At 40.5% G+C, this 17,974-nt stretch overlaps 4 protein-coding genes across 4 annotated transcripts; 3 read left to right on the forward strand and 1 right to left on the reverse strand.

Annotated features, from left to right (window-relative positions):
• Nucleotides 1-687: 687 nt before the first annotated feature.
• On the forward strand, nt 688-1,648 carry LOC307022891 (histone H4). The gene has a single exon (XM_079655794.1). It carries the CDS (start codon nt 697-699, stop codon nt 1,006-1,008), a length of 312 nt encoding a protein of 103 aa, XP_079511920.1. The 5' UTR covers nt 688-696; the 3' UTR covers nt 1,009-1,648.
• A 14-nt stretch (nt 1,649-1,662) lies between these two features.
• Nucleotides 1,663-3,766, forward strand: LOC307022890 (histone H3.2). Its single transcript, XM_079655793.1, has 2 exons — nt 1,663-2,779; nt 3,620-3,766. The coding sequence occupies exon 1, from the start codon at nt 1,990-1,992 to the stop codon at nt 2,398-2,400; it is 411 nt and encodes a 136-aa protein (XP_079511919.1). The 5' UTR covers nt 1,663-1,989; the 3' UTR covers nt 2,401-2,779; nt 3,620-3,766.
• A 1,064-nt stretch (nt 3,767-4,830) lies between these two features.
• On the reverse strand, nt 4,831-6,370 carry LOC307023023 (uncharacterized protein). The gene has a single exon (XM_079656011.1). The coding sequence runs from the start codon at nt 5,932-5,934 to the stop codon at nt 5,269-5,271; it is 666 nt and encodes a 221-aa protein (XP_079512137.1). The 5' UTR covers nt 5,935-6,370; the 3' UTR covers nt 4,831-5,268.
• Nucleotides 6,371-16,738: 10,368 nt separating this feature from the next.
• LOC307021128 (histone H2A) lies at nt 16,739-17,927 on the forward strand. Its single transcript, XM_079652956.1, has one exon. The coding sequence runs from the start codon at nt 16,757-16,759 to the stop codon at nt 17,138-17,140; it is 384 nt and encodes a 127-aa protein (XP_079509082.1). The 5' UTR covers nt 16,739-16,756; the 3' UTR covers nt 17,141-17,927.
• The last annotated feature ends 47 nt before the right edge of the window (nt 17,928-17,974 follow it).

The following is a 17,974-nucleotide window of genomic DNA, read 5'->3' on the forward strand; positions in this document are numbered from 1 at the left end:
AAGACTAGTTTTAGCTCTCAACAGGTTTATCTTACCTTTTTTCACCTAGTTAACATTTTATTTGTATTGTTCATGCATTTTACTAATCACTACCCCCTCAAATGGAAATATGTGTTTACATAAATGTTGACCGAACCATTTGAGACCCACTGAGATAACTTTGACTAAGTTAACTATCTAAAGACTCAGAGAGTAATTTACCTCACCTGAGCTGTAGTTATCAGCCTCTCAGGGTAGTATAGTATGTCGAATTTATTACAAAATAGACATAGTATTTCGAAATTATTTGAAAAAACATAATCGTCATAGTAAAGTATGTCGAAAAATATAATGATTTGAAAAATAAAATATAGAAGTCATATAGTAAGTTGAAAAGTAGTCTTATATGTCCACAAATGTAATAGTATAATAATTCCAAAATGTGAAAAAATAATATACCACATGTCGAAAAATGTGATGAAAGTAACACAAATAAAAACGCAATTCTGTGTACCAGTGACAAATATGTGCTTTTATTTTGATTAAAAAAAGGACCATAACCGGAAATGCTTAGGCTTAACAACTCTGGCTTCAGATGAGGAAATAATGGCGGGCTAAAATTAGGGCATGTGGCTTCAACCACGTCCGCATGTGGACTTTAAATAGCCACGATCTCTGAGGGAAGTTCATTCACAGTTTTAACACAACTCTGAAATTATGTCTGGAAGAGGAAAGGGCGGCAAGGGACTCGGCAAAGGAGGCGCTAAGCGCCACCGTAAAGTGCTCCGTGATAACATCCAGGGCATCACCAAGCCCGCCATTCGCCGTCTGGCTCGCCGCGGCGGAGTGAAGCGTATCTCCGGTCTGATCTACGAGGAGACCCGCGGTGTGCTGAAGGTGTTCCTTGAGAACGTGATCCGTGATGCCGTCACCTACACCGAGCACGCCAAGAGGAAGACTGTGACCGCCATGGATGTGGTGTACGCTCTGAAGAGGCAGGGCCGCACCCTGTACGGCTTCGGGGGATAAACTAATCTGACTGAATAACACAAAGGCTCTTTTAAGAGCCACCCACTTTACTTTAAGAGCGTCTGTCCTTGTGATAATTTAAGAAAACATCCATCTGATCCTTTTTTTTTTAGAACTTAAAACTTCTTCTTTTGAATTGAAAAACGTTATTACTGAAGGTAACATAATGCCCCATGCAAAATTTTTTTTCAATTGTATCATTTGTCCCACTGCCATACATATAGTGAACATACTGATATGTCATGTAGTTTCCTCTTTTCAACAAGTCTTCTGTATTAATGTTGCTGAATTCTACTTAACCCAAGTAGCATTCAGTACAATTCTCTGTAAATCTGAGCCACGCATTACGCCCTGCTATATTTCCATTGTGAATGATGCAAGCCAGTCAGCAGTGAATATCAGGACCAAGTAAGATGTTCATGTATTGAATTGATGTGTATTTCCAAGATGCATTAAAGTCATTTCTTCATCTTTCATTGCCAAAAAAAGTTATAAAATGAATACTCAAATTTCACACAAGCTGTGACTGAAAGTGCTTTGCTTATAAATAGCTGACTCCACAGTAGGAAACTCAGATAACATATACTTTATTTTCTTCATATAAATACATTATTTTGTTATTAGAGAATCAGAAATCATAACCATAAACGGGTTTGTTGACAAGTAACACATACTTAGAATTTGTCTTGGTGCTTTATTGCAAAATTCAGAGTTTATGAATGTATAGAATACTTTTTGCATCTTTGATCTTTGCTGGACTTTTGTATTATGTCACACATGGATGTATAATAAGAGCAGTTTAACAAATCAGCGCGAAATTGGAATTTTTCAATCTCTACCAACCAATAGTTGAGCTGCAGTGTCACGTGTATACATTTGACCAATCAGCGTCGTTGCCGTGCCTGCTCTGGCTATATAAGTGACACAGACAAGCCCACCACATTACTACTTTTCGAACAGAGAAGCAGACTCTCGCCAGCCATGGCAAGAACCAAGCAGACCGCCCGTAAATCCACCGGAGGAAAGGCTCCCAGGAAGCAGCTGGCCACCAAGGCTGCACGTAAGAGCGCCCCGGCCACCGGCGGCGTGAAGAAGCCTCACCGTTACAGGCCCGGTACCGTGGCTCTGAGGGAGATCCGCCGCTACCAGAAGTCCACCGAGCTGCTGATCCGCAAGCTGCCCTTCCAGCGCCTGGTGAGGGAGATCGCTCAGGACTTCAAGACCGACCTGCGCTTCCAGAGCTCTGCCGTCATGGCTCTGCAGGAGTCCAGCGAGGCCTACCTGGTCGGCCTGTTCGAGGACACCAACCTCTGCGCCATCCATGCGAAGAGGGTCACCATCATGCCCAAGGACATCCAGCTGGCCCGCCGTATCCGCGGAGAGAGGGCTTAAACTGACCTGAGACCAGAACACCGAAACACAACGGCTCTTTTAAGAGCCACTCAAACACACTTAACAGAGAAACTAGTCCTGAAATATACCTATTTATGTAAGTTTTACAACATTACAGTTAGTGTATTGCTGAGTAGATTACATTTTTATTTCTTAAAACAGTCCTTGAAATACAGTTATGTTCATTAATACACACAGGTGCATGGTGCACAAATGTCCCATATTTATTATAACAGCACATTCCCTAGTAGTCTTCTCTCCTACAATGGGGATCCATTTTGCTACTACCACCTGTGGGCTGCGAGCACAGGATTGGCTGAGCGTTGTGGTCGCTACTGAGCATGCGCTGGAACTGCCATTTCTCAAGATGACTCGGCAGGTTAATATTATTTATTACTATTAGTGAGCTGTAAATCCACAGCCTTCATTACACTTCCTCCAAGTGACTACTACATTCTACTGACTTCTGTTATTCTCAATTAAAAGTCGATTCCATTTTAATCTATTTTATCATACTTTTATTGTATTCCAGAGAAAAATATTGAACTCTTTTCTTTTATGAAAAAACATGGTACAATATCATTTCTGAATGATACATCTTCTAATGTTAACATTTCTCTATCAAGGATGAATGTGAATGCAGATTAGCAACAGTTTCAGTGCATTAACGTTGCATTGTTTGTACTGTTTAATTCGCGTTTTTCAGATATACTTACAGCACCATGACAATTTCTTTCCAAAACATAAATATATGTAAAATTATGCCATTGTAAGGGCCTATAAGATGCTCATTAACATTACTTTATGAAATAAATCATAAGCGTATTCAACATTATCATAGACACATTTATTACAGTAATAATCAATTGAAACAAACACGTTTATTTTGTATATCATCTGCCTACTGACATAACTGCACAACAAATCTCCTTTTTTTTTGTTGAAAACTTTATTTTATATTATTTGGGCAGTACATGATATACACAAGTTACATTAATAATACACACAAAACACAATGAATAAATATATAAATAACATAAAGAGAGCACGTTTATGTTCCAATGAGACTCAGTTCGGTCACAGACTCAAAACGCCCCATGGCTGAGTCTGGGATGTGTCCAGGGTTTTTCTTCTCCTTAGTTCAGTGATAACCAGTTTCACGATGGTGCCACTGTTTATGATAGTCTGATTTAGTATCATTTTGCATCTTGTTTTCCAGATCTTCATACATGTGATACAAATTACCTGCTGAAAAAGGTCCCTGTGTTTATTGTCCATCCCCTCATCCAGAATACAATAGATGATTGAGACATATTCTACATTGAACTCTAAGCCGATGCCCCGTAGGAGCGACCACACCTCCTGGGCTCTGCAGCAGTCCACGAGGAGGTGCTGTAGAGTCTCGTCCTCCTCACAGTTAATCATGGGGCATGTTCTAGTTTTCACATAGCAGCTCCATGAAACCACAGCTCTGACCGCAAGTCTGTTAACTGATATCAGCCACCTCACGTCTCTCATGCTCTCCGATAACTGTTTACTGTTTACTAATTTTAAGACTTCGTTACCTTCGTCAGGTTTTTGAATGTTATAACACCTCTCTATTGCCTCATCCTGACATTTTCAGTTCAGGTTAGCAGAAAACAAGAACTCCTAGCTACAAGAGGTGGTCTATATGATCATCGACCAATCAGAGAAGCGTTAGTCACTTCACTGAAACAGTTCTATTAACATAACAACTTAAGAGTGTATTATTAGAGAAACAATATAAAAAAAAGTATACTTTAAAGGATACAAGTGATGCACACTATTATATAATTGTGCATGCTTGTGTAACAAAAAAACAAACAATTTTGGAACATATATATATATATACAATCTAAACCAGAAGCTAATCTGAACTCGGAAATGTAATTTGCATTCATTTGTAACAATATGAATTTCGATCCAGAGCACCACATGTATTATAATTAAATGGTATTATACTTTAATTATAAAAAGTACACAAAAGTAACGTGCTATACTATAATATGATTCTTATTCTACAAAGTACATTTCTTTATTTTATTCTCTATGCATCATATACTTGTGGGTTTTATATGATATTGTTTCAGTAACCTTATCATTTTCTTTGAGATGGATTGAAGTTGAATTTGAATTGTGATAACATTATATCATGGCAATAAAGTGTGGATTTATTGTGTTACAGCAGCATCAGTGTGTTCAGGCATCAAACAGTTGGAATAAAGTATAGAAATAATGAAGCAAATATAAATATATCTACAGTAGAAAATACATAATGACAAATGATTCAAAAATGTGAATGTAGTGGATGGATTAAAAATGTTTACATATAGTTGACATATATGCTGAGAGGGAGCCTTCTGTACGGGCTGCTGCTGTTCTCATGTCCTTGTGAGGGGAGCTGGAGCAGTCTGTCGGAGAAGGAGCCCCGTAAGTCAATAAGTAGTACAGACACAATATAATATGTCATTATGTACTTTTAAATAATGCATGTATGTAAGGGATAATATTTTAGAATCTTGAGTTGCATTCGTACACTATTAAGCATATGGGGAAAGTTGTCTTTTGGTATGTTTAGGTGGCTTTTAAAGGAGCCCTTTGTAGGGGAAGTAGTAACTAATATAGCAACAATCTGAATGATGTAGCATACCAGGTAACAAGTCATATTTATAGTACTTCATTCAATTCTAATACAAAAAATAAAAAAAAATATATCTAATGTTGCACATATAGTATGCAAGTATGTATATTAGTGTAAAATTATACATTATTATACAGGAGAAGTGCTCTTTGTTGTATGTGGGTGGCTCTTAAAAGAGCCTTTTGGAGATGAAGTAGATGATCTGTTTACTTCCTCGATGATGTCCTGGATGGTGCCTTCTTCGCTGCTTTGGCAGCTGGTTTAACCACCTTCTTCACAGCTTTCTTGGGGGTTACTGTCTTCTTGGGGGTCGCTGCCTTCTTGGGTGCTGCCTTCTTGGCCGCCACCTTCTTCTTCGGGCTCTTAGTGATCTTCTTCACGGGGGTTTTCTTGGCAGCAGTAGCAGGCTTCTTCGCTACCTTCTTGGGTGTTACTGCCTTCTTGGCTGCTGGCTTCTTAGCGGCGGGTTTCTTCGCTGCTGCTGCTGCCGGCTTCTTGGCTTTGGCTGCGGGCTTCTTCACTACCTTCTTGGGCTTCTCGGCGGGCTTAGCTGCCTTGAAGGAGCCGCTTGCTCCGGTTCCCTTGACCTGCACCAGGGCTCCATTCTCGAGTAACCTCTTCACGGCGCGTTTAATGTGAGCGGTGTGTTCGTAGCCCTGAGCGGCCAGCGCCTTCTTCACAGCGATGAAAGAGATCCCTTTACGGTCCTTGGAGGCGGTGACAGCCTTCAAGATGAGCTCTCCGGCTCCGGGACCAACCTTCTTGGCCGGCTTGGCTGCCTTCTTCTTCGGGGACTTGGCTGGTGCCTTTGCTGGTGCCTTTGCCGGGACGGCGGCGACGGCGACTTCAGTGGGAGCTTCTTCTGTTGCCATTATGCTGTCAGGAGGATTCTCGGTCTGATGAGACGGAGAGAGAAATCCCAGCGAAGAGAGGAACTTAAACACACCATGAGAACCGTAGAGACTCAACTCAGTGGCTCACACAGGAGCTGCAGAAAAACTGTGCCACTTTGTGCTTTCTCTTCAGCTAAAACTGTGAAAAATACACATTTAAAGAACGAGTTGAATTTCAAAGGTTAATCGAATTGTTAGCGAATGACTTTATCTTCATATAAAAGTGAAATAAAGCTTTAAATATTGTTGTGTTTTCATTGGGAAGGCATTAAACCTCCTAAAACTACTGCCGAGAGAAGGACTAATCTGCTACTTTTCTGTGTTATCTCTTTCTTAAATAATTTAAAATACATTATAATCCCACTAAAACTTGTAATATAGTTAAATGACATGTTGAATTAAAGACTTAACGTGTAAAAAGTCCAAATTTGTCAACACCTTTTTGTTAAACGGATGTAATTCTGCTGTCTGCAAACACACTCCCATCAGGACAGGCCCTAGCTGTGTTCTAAATACAGTCTTTGTTACTCAACAGTGAGAGACCTTAATTTAGCACATCTTTTCTCATGCATATCACAATACAACTATATTTATATAGCATGAGTATTATCATATATTATCACATTCTTAAACGTGTTAGAGAGATGAAGGACACAAAGGCTCTCATACAGACAAGAACTCCCTCTGGTTGGATCAGAAAAGTATTATAACTTTATTAATAACTTGGTTAATTGTAGAAAATCAGAGAAACAAATAACTTAAGTGAAGGAATCCGAACCAAACACCAGCACAAAGGCTTGGAATAATCTATTACATTGTATTATTAATATTAATAACACTAGACATCTGTTAAATCTTAGTTTACCGCAAATTGATAATTAGAATTGCAAAGAATCATCGAAATGTCATGCAATAAAATTGCTAAAATATTCTTTATATTTTTGCAAACTAAATTGAATACAAACATAAAAGGTGTATGCCACTTATCCTGTTTAACAAGTCGTTTTTTTCCAAAATTTTTAAAAAATAACATGACCTCTTCGTCTCATAATAACTCCATCACAAGGGAAGGGGTTTTAAATTTATAAAATGACAGGAATAAATATAGGATATTTTAATTTTTAAAAAGTAGTAAATTAAACAATCAAATGTCCAGAGGATATATCAGGGGGGTTTTATGTGGTATTATTTTATCGAACACAAAATAAAGGAAAGACACCAAAAACATGTAAATAGACCATAGTGAACTTTTATGTCAATGTTTTTATTTAATTTTGGTCATTAAAGTTTTTTCAAATAACATCTTTGTATGTTTTTCCTCTTCTTACTGAAAAATGTACGGGTAAAAATAATCAAATGAAGACAACAAAACAAACTGAAATAGAAGTGCTCTTTTTATAGCAACTCAAAAAGAGAACAACATTTAACCCAGCGCCATATAGATAGAAGAGTTACGACATCTCCGTTCACTCCAATGGACCAGTTTTTTTACAGCAATGGCGGATCGTGGAGCTCTCAATAGTTCCCCGGAAGTTAGCTTGCCGCTGACTTTCGGGGCTATCTGCGGCTAGCAGCGCAGTAGAGTTGCAGCATAATAGGCCGTTCGTGTTGGACTTGTAAAGGTAAGAAGACATTTAAAGATTTATATTGCGGATATTATCAGCACATCCGAGTCAAATTAACATGTGTACTAAAGGATGTTGGTGGATTATCCCTAAATCAGTAGATTTAGGGAACGTCTACAGATAACAGATTAGGCTAGGATTCCGGATAAAGTTAGAAACACACGTTAACCACGAACAGCCTATTAATCCGTTCTCCTAATGTTATTTCAACCCAATGTTGTGGAGTTAAAGAAAAAGGGCTTCTTAACGTGCTTTTATCCGGGGTGGAGGGAGTTAAATATTAGTTAAATATAACATTGGGGCGTGTGATTGTAGTGATCGGATATCAAAGTCATCCTAATCCTGTTTTTTGGTTTAAACTCCCAAAAAACAACAATCAGACAAGAGGACAAAACTATGGAAAAATAAACCCTCCCACCCCCAGATCTGGACCATCCTTGTATTGCTCATTCAATCTATTATAGCATGTTAACAAACATGGTAGCCTACTTACTTTATTTGTACAGATCTACATGGGAGAGGATGGCGCGATGCAGAGCGCTGTCTGTGGTTGTGCACGGAGGATGTACAAATGCAGCCACGCTGCAGCATTGGCAATATTTACCATGTGGCAGATCAGCTCCACAGAAGTTGAGTGCCAGTGGAGGAAGCCTGGCACTTCAAAAGTAGTCCAGCCGGTGTCTCAACTATACCAACAGCAAGAGGAGACCTACAACCCACTGGCCAGAGACATCGCCACTGAGGAAGTAGACTGGTTCAGGTCTGCACTGAGGGGCGCAGCGTGGCATGGCATGGCTTTTGTCACCTGAGCCGGAGCTGCAGCCTCAACATCAGGCCATTTTCAACGTGCCGGAGCTGGTGAAGGAGCATGGGGGTCGGGGGCTTGAGGCAATTCTTGCCTCAATGCGACTGAGCAGAGACCAGCAAGCTGCCATCCAGACAGCCACCGTAGGACAGCGGACAAATCCTCAGTGGCAGTTACACAGGCAGGGCAGGTTGACAGCCAGCAATTTTGGTGCTGTGCTGAGGTCGGGACTTTCATCCACTCTATGCGCGTCCCTCATGAAGAGGGTGCTTGGGGGGAACAATTTAGACGGAGTCATGGCTGTCAACTGGGGAGTTGTAAACGAGGTGTGTTTGGCCAGTGTGTTTGGCCTTTTAAGTGTGACACATATGTAGTGATAAATGCTTCACCTGACCACTGTTCCTAAATAAAAAAAGTTTTCTGCATCGTCAGTCATTTTTTCCAAATAATTACCAATATTTCACAAATTCTTCATGTAAACTTAAGAGCACAGCTGTATGTTGAGTGTCAGCTTTGCTTGGTTCATCTTACTGGGGGGCAGCTACATGGATGTCGGTGCAGTCCACAATCATTTTGCAGTTGAAGGCAGAATTAATTTATTATTGACTCAGAATGAAGCACAACTTCATGTCATACAATACATTGACTTTATTTGTAATTGTGTAAAAAGATATGAGCATTGATTAGCAAGCAGGACCTGCAGGAACAGAGAACGGTGATGGATGGAGCTGGGAAGAGAGAAGAATAAAGAAAATAGATCAACTTTATTATCGGATATTAAAAATTCAATTTCAAAACAAGTTGCTGCTCCTACAGTTTTCTAGTATGTAAAGATGATTTCACATGACCTATGCAAAATATCACTCAATACATGTGTCTCTCTGGGGGGTGCATTGTGCCTTTGATGTATATAAATAATATACCATAACCAAATACTATTACGTACAGTGGAAATCAGGTTGCCAGAGCAGGTCAGTCCAGTGTGCATGTTCCTCAGGGTCTCAGCAGTTACAGGTGAGGTAAAGGAAATAAGAGAAAAAGGTCAGTAACAACACTCTAAAGTAACAACACTGAATAATTATCTCTTTTAATAATTTTCTCTCAGTAATCACTCAACTACTGTCTTTCCAACAAACAGATTGACTCACTCTCACTGTCATCACAATGACACATGTCCAGAAGAATGTCATGCAAAGCTCCCTGCCTGCCTGCCTTCCTTCGACTCTCCCTGAACTGCTTCCTTAGCACCCGGTGGAGGGGGCGATAGGCTACTCTTCAAATGTTTCACGAAATACTTACCATGATGACTACTCTTACGGTTTAACATTTTGGTGTACTTCATGTAATAAAATAATAACTTCATGGTAAGGCTACTAAAAATGACAAGGCTAAGTAATGTAATGCTAACTAACGTGCTCGCTACTCGTCGCTACTAGCTAGTTAGCTAACTTGACTATGTTCCATGCATAACATGTATGATATTACCTGATATGTCTGATCCAGCGACTCCTGGTCCTTTCTTAAGACGGGAAGCGATAGAACGAGCAAGTGGTATGATCACTTTTGTGATTACAACATGGTACAAAGCACACGGGCATCTTGTAAAAGTGAATGTATTGGAGCAATCTCTTATATTTATTGGAGGGAATAGAGAGGCGAAGTCACGCCCATTTACTTCCGGTCCATGGGACCCCGGAAGCGAAAAATTATACATTGAATTCAATGGAGAGAGAAAACGTATCTTTTGATCCCGTTTGAATTGTGCCACGAACTACACATATGATGTTTTTCAATCTTAAACAATCATTTCCATGTCAAAAAAGTCACATTTTGTCGTAAAACTGTTGAAATATAAGACTATGAAAAATACGCGACTACAAAGACTACAAATCCCAAATCCCATTCTGGGTCGCGCATGTGATGTCACAGGCGATAATGCTCCAAGTGGTTGCGACTCGTAATTAAAGCGAAGAAGAAGATTTCATAACTGATTTATTCCCTCCAATAAATATAAGAGATTGCTCCAATAAATTTACTTTTACAAGATGCCTGTGTGCTTTGTACCACGTTGTAATCACAAAAGAGATCATACCACTTGCTCGTTCTATCGCTTCCCCTCTTATGAAAGGACCAGGAGTCACTGGATCAGACATATCAGGTAATATCATAGGTAATATACATGTTGTGCATGGAACATAGTCAAGTTAGCTACCTAGCTAGTAGCGACGAGTAGCGAGCACGTTAGTTAGCATTACATTACTTAGCCTTGTCATTATTAGTAGCCTTACCATTAAGTTATTGTTTTATTACATGAAGTACACCAAAATGTTAAACAGTAAGAGTAGTCATCATGGTAAGTATTTCGTGAAACATTTGAAGAGTGGCCTACTGCGCCCTCCACCGGGTGCTAAGGAAGCAGATCAGGGAGAGTCGAAGGAAGGCAGGCAGGGAGCTTTGCATGACATTCTTCTGGACGTGTTTCATTGTGATGATAGTGAGAGTGAGTCAATCTGTTGGTTGGAAAGACAGTAGTTGAGTGATTACTGAGAGAAAATTATTAAAATAGATAATTATTCAGTGTTGTTACTTTAAAGTGTTGTTACTGACCTTTTTCTCTTTTATTTTCTTTACCTCACCTGTAACTGCTGAGACCCTGAGGAACATGCACACTGGACTGACCTGCTCTGGCAACCTGATTTCCACTGTACGTAATAGTATTTGGTTATGGTATATTATTTATATACATCAAAGGCACAATGCACCCCCCAGAGAGACACATGTATTGAGTGTGATATTTTGCATAGGTCATGTGAAATCATCTTTACATACTAGAAAACTGTAGGAGCGGCAACTTGTTTTGAAATTGAATTTTTAATATCCGATAATAAAGTTGATCTGTTTTCTTTATTCTTCTTTCTTCCCAGCTCCATCCATCACCGTTCTCTGTTCCTGCAGGTCCTGCTTTCTAATAAATGCTTTATTTTTTTACACAGTTACAAATAAAGTCAATGTATTGTATGACATGAAGTTGTGCTTCATTCTGAGTCAATAATAAATTCATTCTGCCTTCAACTGCAAAATGATTGTGGACTGCACCGACATCCATGTAGCTGCCCCCCAGTAAGATGAACCAAGCAAAGCTGACACTCAACATACAGCTGTGCTCTTAAGTTGACATGAAGAATTTGTGAAATATTGGTAATTATTTGGAAAAAATGACTGACGATGCAGAAAACTTTTTTTATTTAGGAACAGTGGTCAGGTGAAGCATTTATCACTACATATGTGTCACACTTAAAAGGCCAAACACACTGGCCAAACACACCTCGTTTACAACTCCCCAGTTGACAGCCATGACTCCGTCTAAATTGTACCCCCCAAGCACCCTCTTCATGAGGAACGCGCATGGAGTGGATGAAAGTCCCGACCTCAGCACAGCACCAAAATTGCTGGCTGTCAACCTGCCCTGCCTTTGTAACTGCCACTGAGGATTTGTCCGCTGTCCTACGGTGGCTGTCTGGATGGCAGCTTGCTGGTCTCTGCTCAGTCGCATTGAGGCAAGAATTGCCTCAAGCCCCCGACTCCCACGCTCCTTCACCAGCTCCGGCACGTTGAAAATGGCCTGATGTTGAGGCTGCAGCTCTGGCTCAGGTGACAAAAGCCATGCCATGCCACGCTGCGCCCCTCAGTGCAGACCTGAACAAGTCTACTTCCTCAGTGGCGATGTCTCTGGCCAGTGGGTTGTATGTCTCCTCTTGCTGTTGGTAGAGTTGAGACACCGGCTGGACTACTTTTGAAGTGCCAGGCTTCCTCCACTGGCACTCAACTTCTGTGGAGCTGATCTGCCACATGGCAAATATTGCCAATGCTGCAGCGTGGCTGCATTTGTACATCCCCCGTGCACAACCACAGACAGCGCTCTGCATCGCGCCATCCTCTCCCATGTAGATCTGTACAAATAAAGTAAGTACCATGTTTGTTAACATGCTATAATAGATTGAATGAGCAATACAAGGATGGTCCAGATCTGGGGGTGGGAGGGTTTATTTTTCCATAGTTTTGTCCTCTTGTCTGATTGTTGTTTGTTTTTTCTGCATTTTTTGTAATTTGTGTTGTATTGGTTGTGATTGTACATTGTATTTTTTTAAATGTGTATTACATTTTTGAAAAACATTTGATCAACAAAAAAGGATTTGGTCAGGGTCTAGACTCAGTGTGTAGTTTATGAATTAATCAATGCTCTCTACATTAGGAAAACATACCAGTGTACCAGAGGGAGTCACACACAGCTGTGCCTAGATAACCAAACAAATTGACAAGATAACCAAAATCCTTGAATCTACACACAGCAAATAAACTCAAATGACACAACGAGATGTAAAAAGGAGATCACACATATAGTCGATATAAAACTGGCCGCTTCAATCTGAAGAGCAAATCAAACAAAACACGGGAGTGTACCTTGTTCTTGTGAACACTAATGTTATCCACAGCATACACACCCGTATAGAGCTCCTGCGGATGATGTCACATATGCTGGTCACGTGACGAGAAACGAAGGGGGCAGCCATTTTGGCAGTAATCACGTCAGTAAATTCATTGGCAGGCACTGGCAGACTGTCGAGGATGGTGGATAACTGCTGTGCACCAGGTTGCACAAATAGGCGTGGGAAGAAGAAAGGTGTATCTTATTATCGCATTCCAAAAGACGCGGAGAGGAGGGAAAAGTGGATCGCAGCGATTAAAAGAGCCAGGAGCCGTCTGAACAAGACTGAAAGATGGGACCCCCGGCCGTTTGCTTTCGCTTATGCAGTGATCACTTCATATCAGGTGGGTGAAGGAATATAGTACAATGCTACAAAAAGTTTTCAAAAAGCAAAAATACAAACTAGTTTCAGACGCACTGCAGTAGCTATCCAAGCTAATAAACAAACATGCTAACGTGACACTGCCGTAGCTAGACAAGCTAATAAACAAACAATGCTAACGTGACACTGCCTATCAAACTGGAATAATTTAATACTTACCCTTACAGTGATGATGCCGAAGTTTTTGGATGTAAGACTCCACAGTTGAATGTTGTTTACGAAGCCGGACTGACACCATTTGTAAGCCTCCAAGCTTTTGTAAGCTCTGAGGGAGTCTCCTGAGTACACTGATGGAAAGCTTACAAGATAGCTGTGGATGTCCGCGTAGCGCAAGTCGGGTACATCGTCTTCAGAGCAGGAGGTTATGCTCTTGAAAAGCACACCGGGTGCATTATATGGGTCGCTTATATTTAATCTTTCTAATTTTGTACTATAAAGCCGAATTTCACTTGAATTAAAATGAGATGTATACTCGCACGGCAGGAAAACGCTGGCGCCGGTCGTCATGTTTACTGCCAAAATGGTGGCTGATAACCAAAAGTCACGTGACCGCAGGAGCTCTATACAGTACACCCGTTCTAGGTTCTGATTGGCTCTCTAGGTTGGTATTCTAGCTTCTGACTGGCTGTCCAGGTTGTCAATCACAGCCGTGGTTCATATTATGCTAGTCGACTCGTAACATCGCTAAACTTTTTTTCTTGACGGTTTTCTCAGTCAACTAATGCTATTGATAACAGTAACATAAATTAAAACAGCCCTGCACACTGCAGTCATTATATGCCAGGTCTGTGGTTCATCATCTTCTTTTTCATTCTCCTCCTTATTGACTGACATTAACCTTAAACATTGCACTCATATTACTCACCGAAACCTTGTAAAGCCGGTCCCGCATGCTGGCTCTTACAGAACCGACTAACTCCCCTTTCGTGTACAGCTCTCAACGTGCCCAGACTTGTAGTGATTTTCACCTCGTTTTATACTTTTATTCTCATTCTGAAAGAATAAGGTGAAATGTGCCAATGTGACGGTCATCTTTGTGTTGGTGACGCGTATTGTGCGGGACCAGAGACATGTAGTTCACTGAGCGGCTTAACACAAACAAATGTGTTACTTCACAGTTTTACGACACATTTTAATTTTTTTGACTTGCAAAATGTTCTTTTAAATTGACAAACATCATATGTGTCATTCGTGGCACAATTCAAACGGGATCAAAAGATACGTTTTCTCTCTCCATTGAATTCAATGTATAATTTTCCGCTTCCGGGGTCCCATGGAGGCTCCCGGAAGGGGAGGGACTTCGCCTCTCTATACATCAGTTATGAAATCTTCTTCTTCGCTTTAATTACGAGTCGCAACCACTTGGAGCATTATCGCCTGTGACATCACAGGCGCGACCCAGAATGGGATTTGGGATTTGTAGTCTTTGTAGTCGCGTATTTTTCATAGTCTTATCAACAGTTTTACGACAAAATGTGACTTTTTTGACATGGAAATGATTGTTTAAGATTGACAAACATCATATGTGTAGTTCGTGGCACAATTCAAACGGGATCAAAAGATACGTTTTCTCTCTCCATTAAATTCAATGTATAATTTTTCGCTTCCGGGGTCCCATGGACCGGAAGTAGATGGGCGTGACTTCGCCTCTCTATACGGCCCTCGAGACCATTTGGTACGGCCCTCGAGTTAATTTATAAACACACGCAAAAAAGAAAAAGATTCAAGAAATCTAGACCGCAAAATAATTAAACAAGCTTGTTTTTCCTGGCCAAGGTCAGGGTCCTTGAACACAACACGAGCCTAACGTGTCATCACGTGGTATATGTCTCGTCTGACAGGAGTGTAGTTCTAACGGAGAGCACCAGAACGCGGCTCCGGACCGGGACTTCACAAATTGCAATACCCATAAGGAGCTGTACACATGCAGCAGTTTTTGCGTGGCTGTGTCTTTAGTTGAAAGCCCAGTGGCGATCTGTTCATCTGTCATACTGATCATACAGTCAATAACGTTGTTGTTATTAGCTTCTGGTTAGCTAGCTATGCTAACGAATATAAGAAGCTTTTTCTACAACCAGTGAGGTAAAGGCACATCTTTATATGATCATTATAGTTATAGAAAAATAAGAGAATAAAGTAAACAGGTATACAATACTAATATGACAGGTGCATGCCCCCAAACCCCCCTAGATGAGGTTAGATCCCACCCCACACTTAAATCATGTCCACATGGATATGAAACTAAATACATTTGCACACATCTTGTGTCCATATCTTTCTGTTTTGGTGGTCATGCCACGGTGCATGCATGCGCGGGTCATGGTCAAATATCTGGATTAAGAGGTTGCTTTTTCTTTGCACAGCATGAAAGAAAGGCGAAATGAATGGGCTGTGATTTGAGTTTTTTAAGCAGACGTTGAGTTCAATAATTTGTACGGCCCTCGAAGGATGTTGTAAAAATTGAAATGGCCCTTGAGAGAAAAAAGGTTCCCCACCCCTGGTCTATGATGACAGTTGACATCAGTCTAGGACCTATCTCCCCACCCCCTCACGCGTCCGTGTGCGTAGGACGGTCTAGGACCTAGCTAGCTGATTCTCCGCTCAAGAAAAGGCTGAGGTGAGGTAAGGTTTTGTGATGATCCTGTTTGCTGTTAAGTTTTTCATTTGTCCAGCTTTAAGTGTAATTTTATGGATAACATTACTATTTCTTGCTCGTATGGTAATGCATAATTATAATATTTTGAAGTGTTTTTGTTACTACTTGGATAAGTTATGTTGCAGTTGTGTTCTTTTATTATTATTATTATCTAGTGCTAGGCAGTTAGCGCTGTGTTGTTAGCTGTCAAAGATAAGATGATGCTTAATAAATATATATAAAAGTATTGTAAATGCATATACAATCGTAGTCACTTCATATCGTATGTTAAATCATTGTTTTAATTTATGGCCTTGGTGCCCTGGCTTTTGGCCTTTGTGCCCTTAAAAAATTGACAACTCAAAAGGCCAAGTGGCCTTGCCCCTAAAATGACGAAATTCCAGGCCTGCATACAACTGATTAAATAATGCAAGATTTTTTTGTAGATGTGCAGGTAAATTCAAATAACATTGAAATAATGAAAGAGGAGTCCATATAGGCTACATGTAAATGGAATATGATATATTAGATAAATAATTTACAAGATGCAAACGGGTGAATGTTTATGGATGTTCTTAAAAGAGTTCTGGTGTTTAATAGTCTTATGGCCTGTGGAATGAAACTGTCCCTGAGTCTGGTGGGTTTGCTGTTTAAAGGGATTCTGATTGAGTCTTTCGTGTTATTTTGAAGTAGCAGTATTCAACGGAAATGGTGTAGTAAAACCAGGAACTTGACTCTTTTCTGATTGGTCGATCGAAGATACGCTCACTTGTAGCCAATCAGAGAGCGGCAAGGACATATATAAACACTGCTTTGATAGCATTGCGGTATTCTCTTTTTGGTAGCTCGAACAAGTAACTAACTCGACATGTCAGGAAGAGGCAAGACCGGAGGAAAAGCCAGGGCGAAAGCCAAGACTCGCTCATCCCGTGCCGGGCTCCAGTTCCCCGTCGGCCGTGTCCACAGGCATCTGAGGAAGGGTAACTACGCCCATCGTGTCGGTGCCGGAGCCCCGGTGTACCTGGCCGCTGTGCTGGAGTACCTGACCGCTGAGATCCTGGAGCTGGCTGGAAACGCCGCCCGGGACAACAAGAAGACCCGTATCATCCCCCGCCATCTGCAGCTCGCCGTCCGCAACGACGAGGAGCTGAACAAGCTGCTGGGAGGAGTGACCATCGCTCAGGGAGGCGTGCTGCCCAACATCCAGGCTGTGCTGCTGCCCAAGAAGACCGAGAAGGCCGCCAAGAAGTGAAAACCCTGAACCCGCTTCTACCAACACCCCAAAGGCTCTTTTAAGAGCCACCCACTTCCAACTAAAGACCATTCCTCTCTTCACTACACAACTACCTAAAGGCTCAGAACAGTGATCTCCTATTTGCTCAATATAGGGTGTACGACATATTCAACATGTCAAATATTACATCAAGTCTCAACTAAAAACACTCATCATAGAGCAATATACACTTAATATAAAACCATAAATCACTATTAATGTTTTAATCTGTATTTCGGGCTTCACAATGTCCTTCGTACATCCAGCAGGTTAATCACCACATTCTCAAATGAATAGCGGTTTGGTTTCTACATCTGTCAGTCCACATAAATAAAGCCAAAACATTTGTTGGAGCCATCATTAATGTTTAACTCGGTTTACACTACACTCTATCAGTAGCTGAGTCATTCTACAATTTAGAGTACATTCTATGTCCATTGATGTCAATTGATGATAATTATAATTTCTATTTTCTTCAAAAATATCATTTTGCCTATTATTGGAAAGCATGTTATATCACACAAACATTATGTGCATCCTATGCTTAATTTAGCTTGAAATGTGTCATGATGTTCTTAAATTGACAGTTTTTGCTATGTCCGTTTTTCAGTTGAGGGTGTCTTGGTTTCAAAATAATGAATAAAAACCATTAAAGTAAATAAACTATTATTCATTTATTTCAAAAGTCTAAATACTAAAATATTTCCTCCTTTAAATAATTAAAATATATTAATATATGAATGTCCGCAAAAGTTCTGTCAACTATGTTACTAACATAATTCCCCCCTTTAACTCAAAAATGGTTTGTGCCAA

The sequence above is a fragment of the Notothenia rossii genome, assembly GCF_949606895.1.
Source record: "Notothenia rossii genome assembly, chromosome: 10".
Lineage (NCBI taxonomy): Eukaryota > Metazoa > Chordata > Actinopteri > Perciformes > Nototheniidae > Notothenia > Notothenia rossii.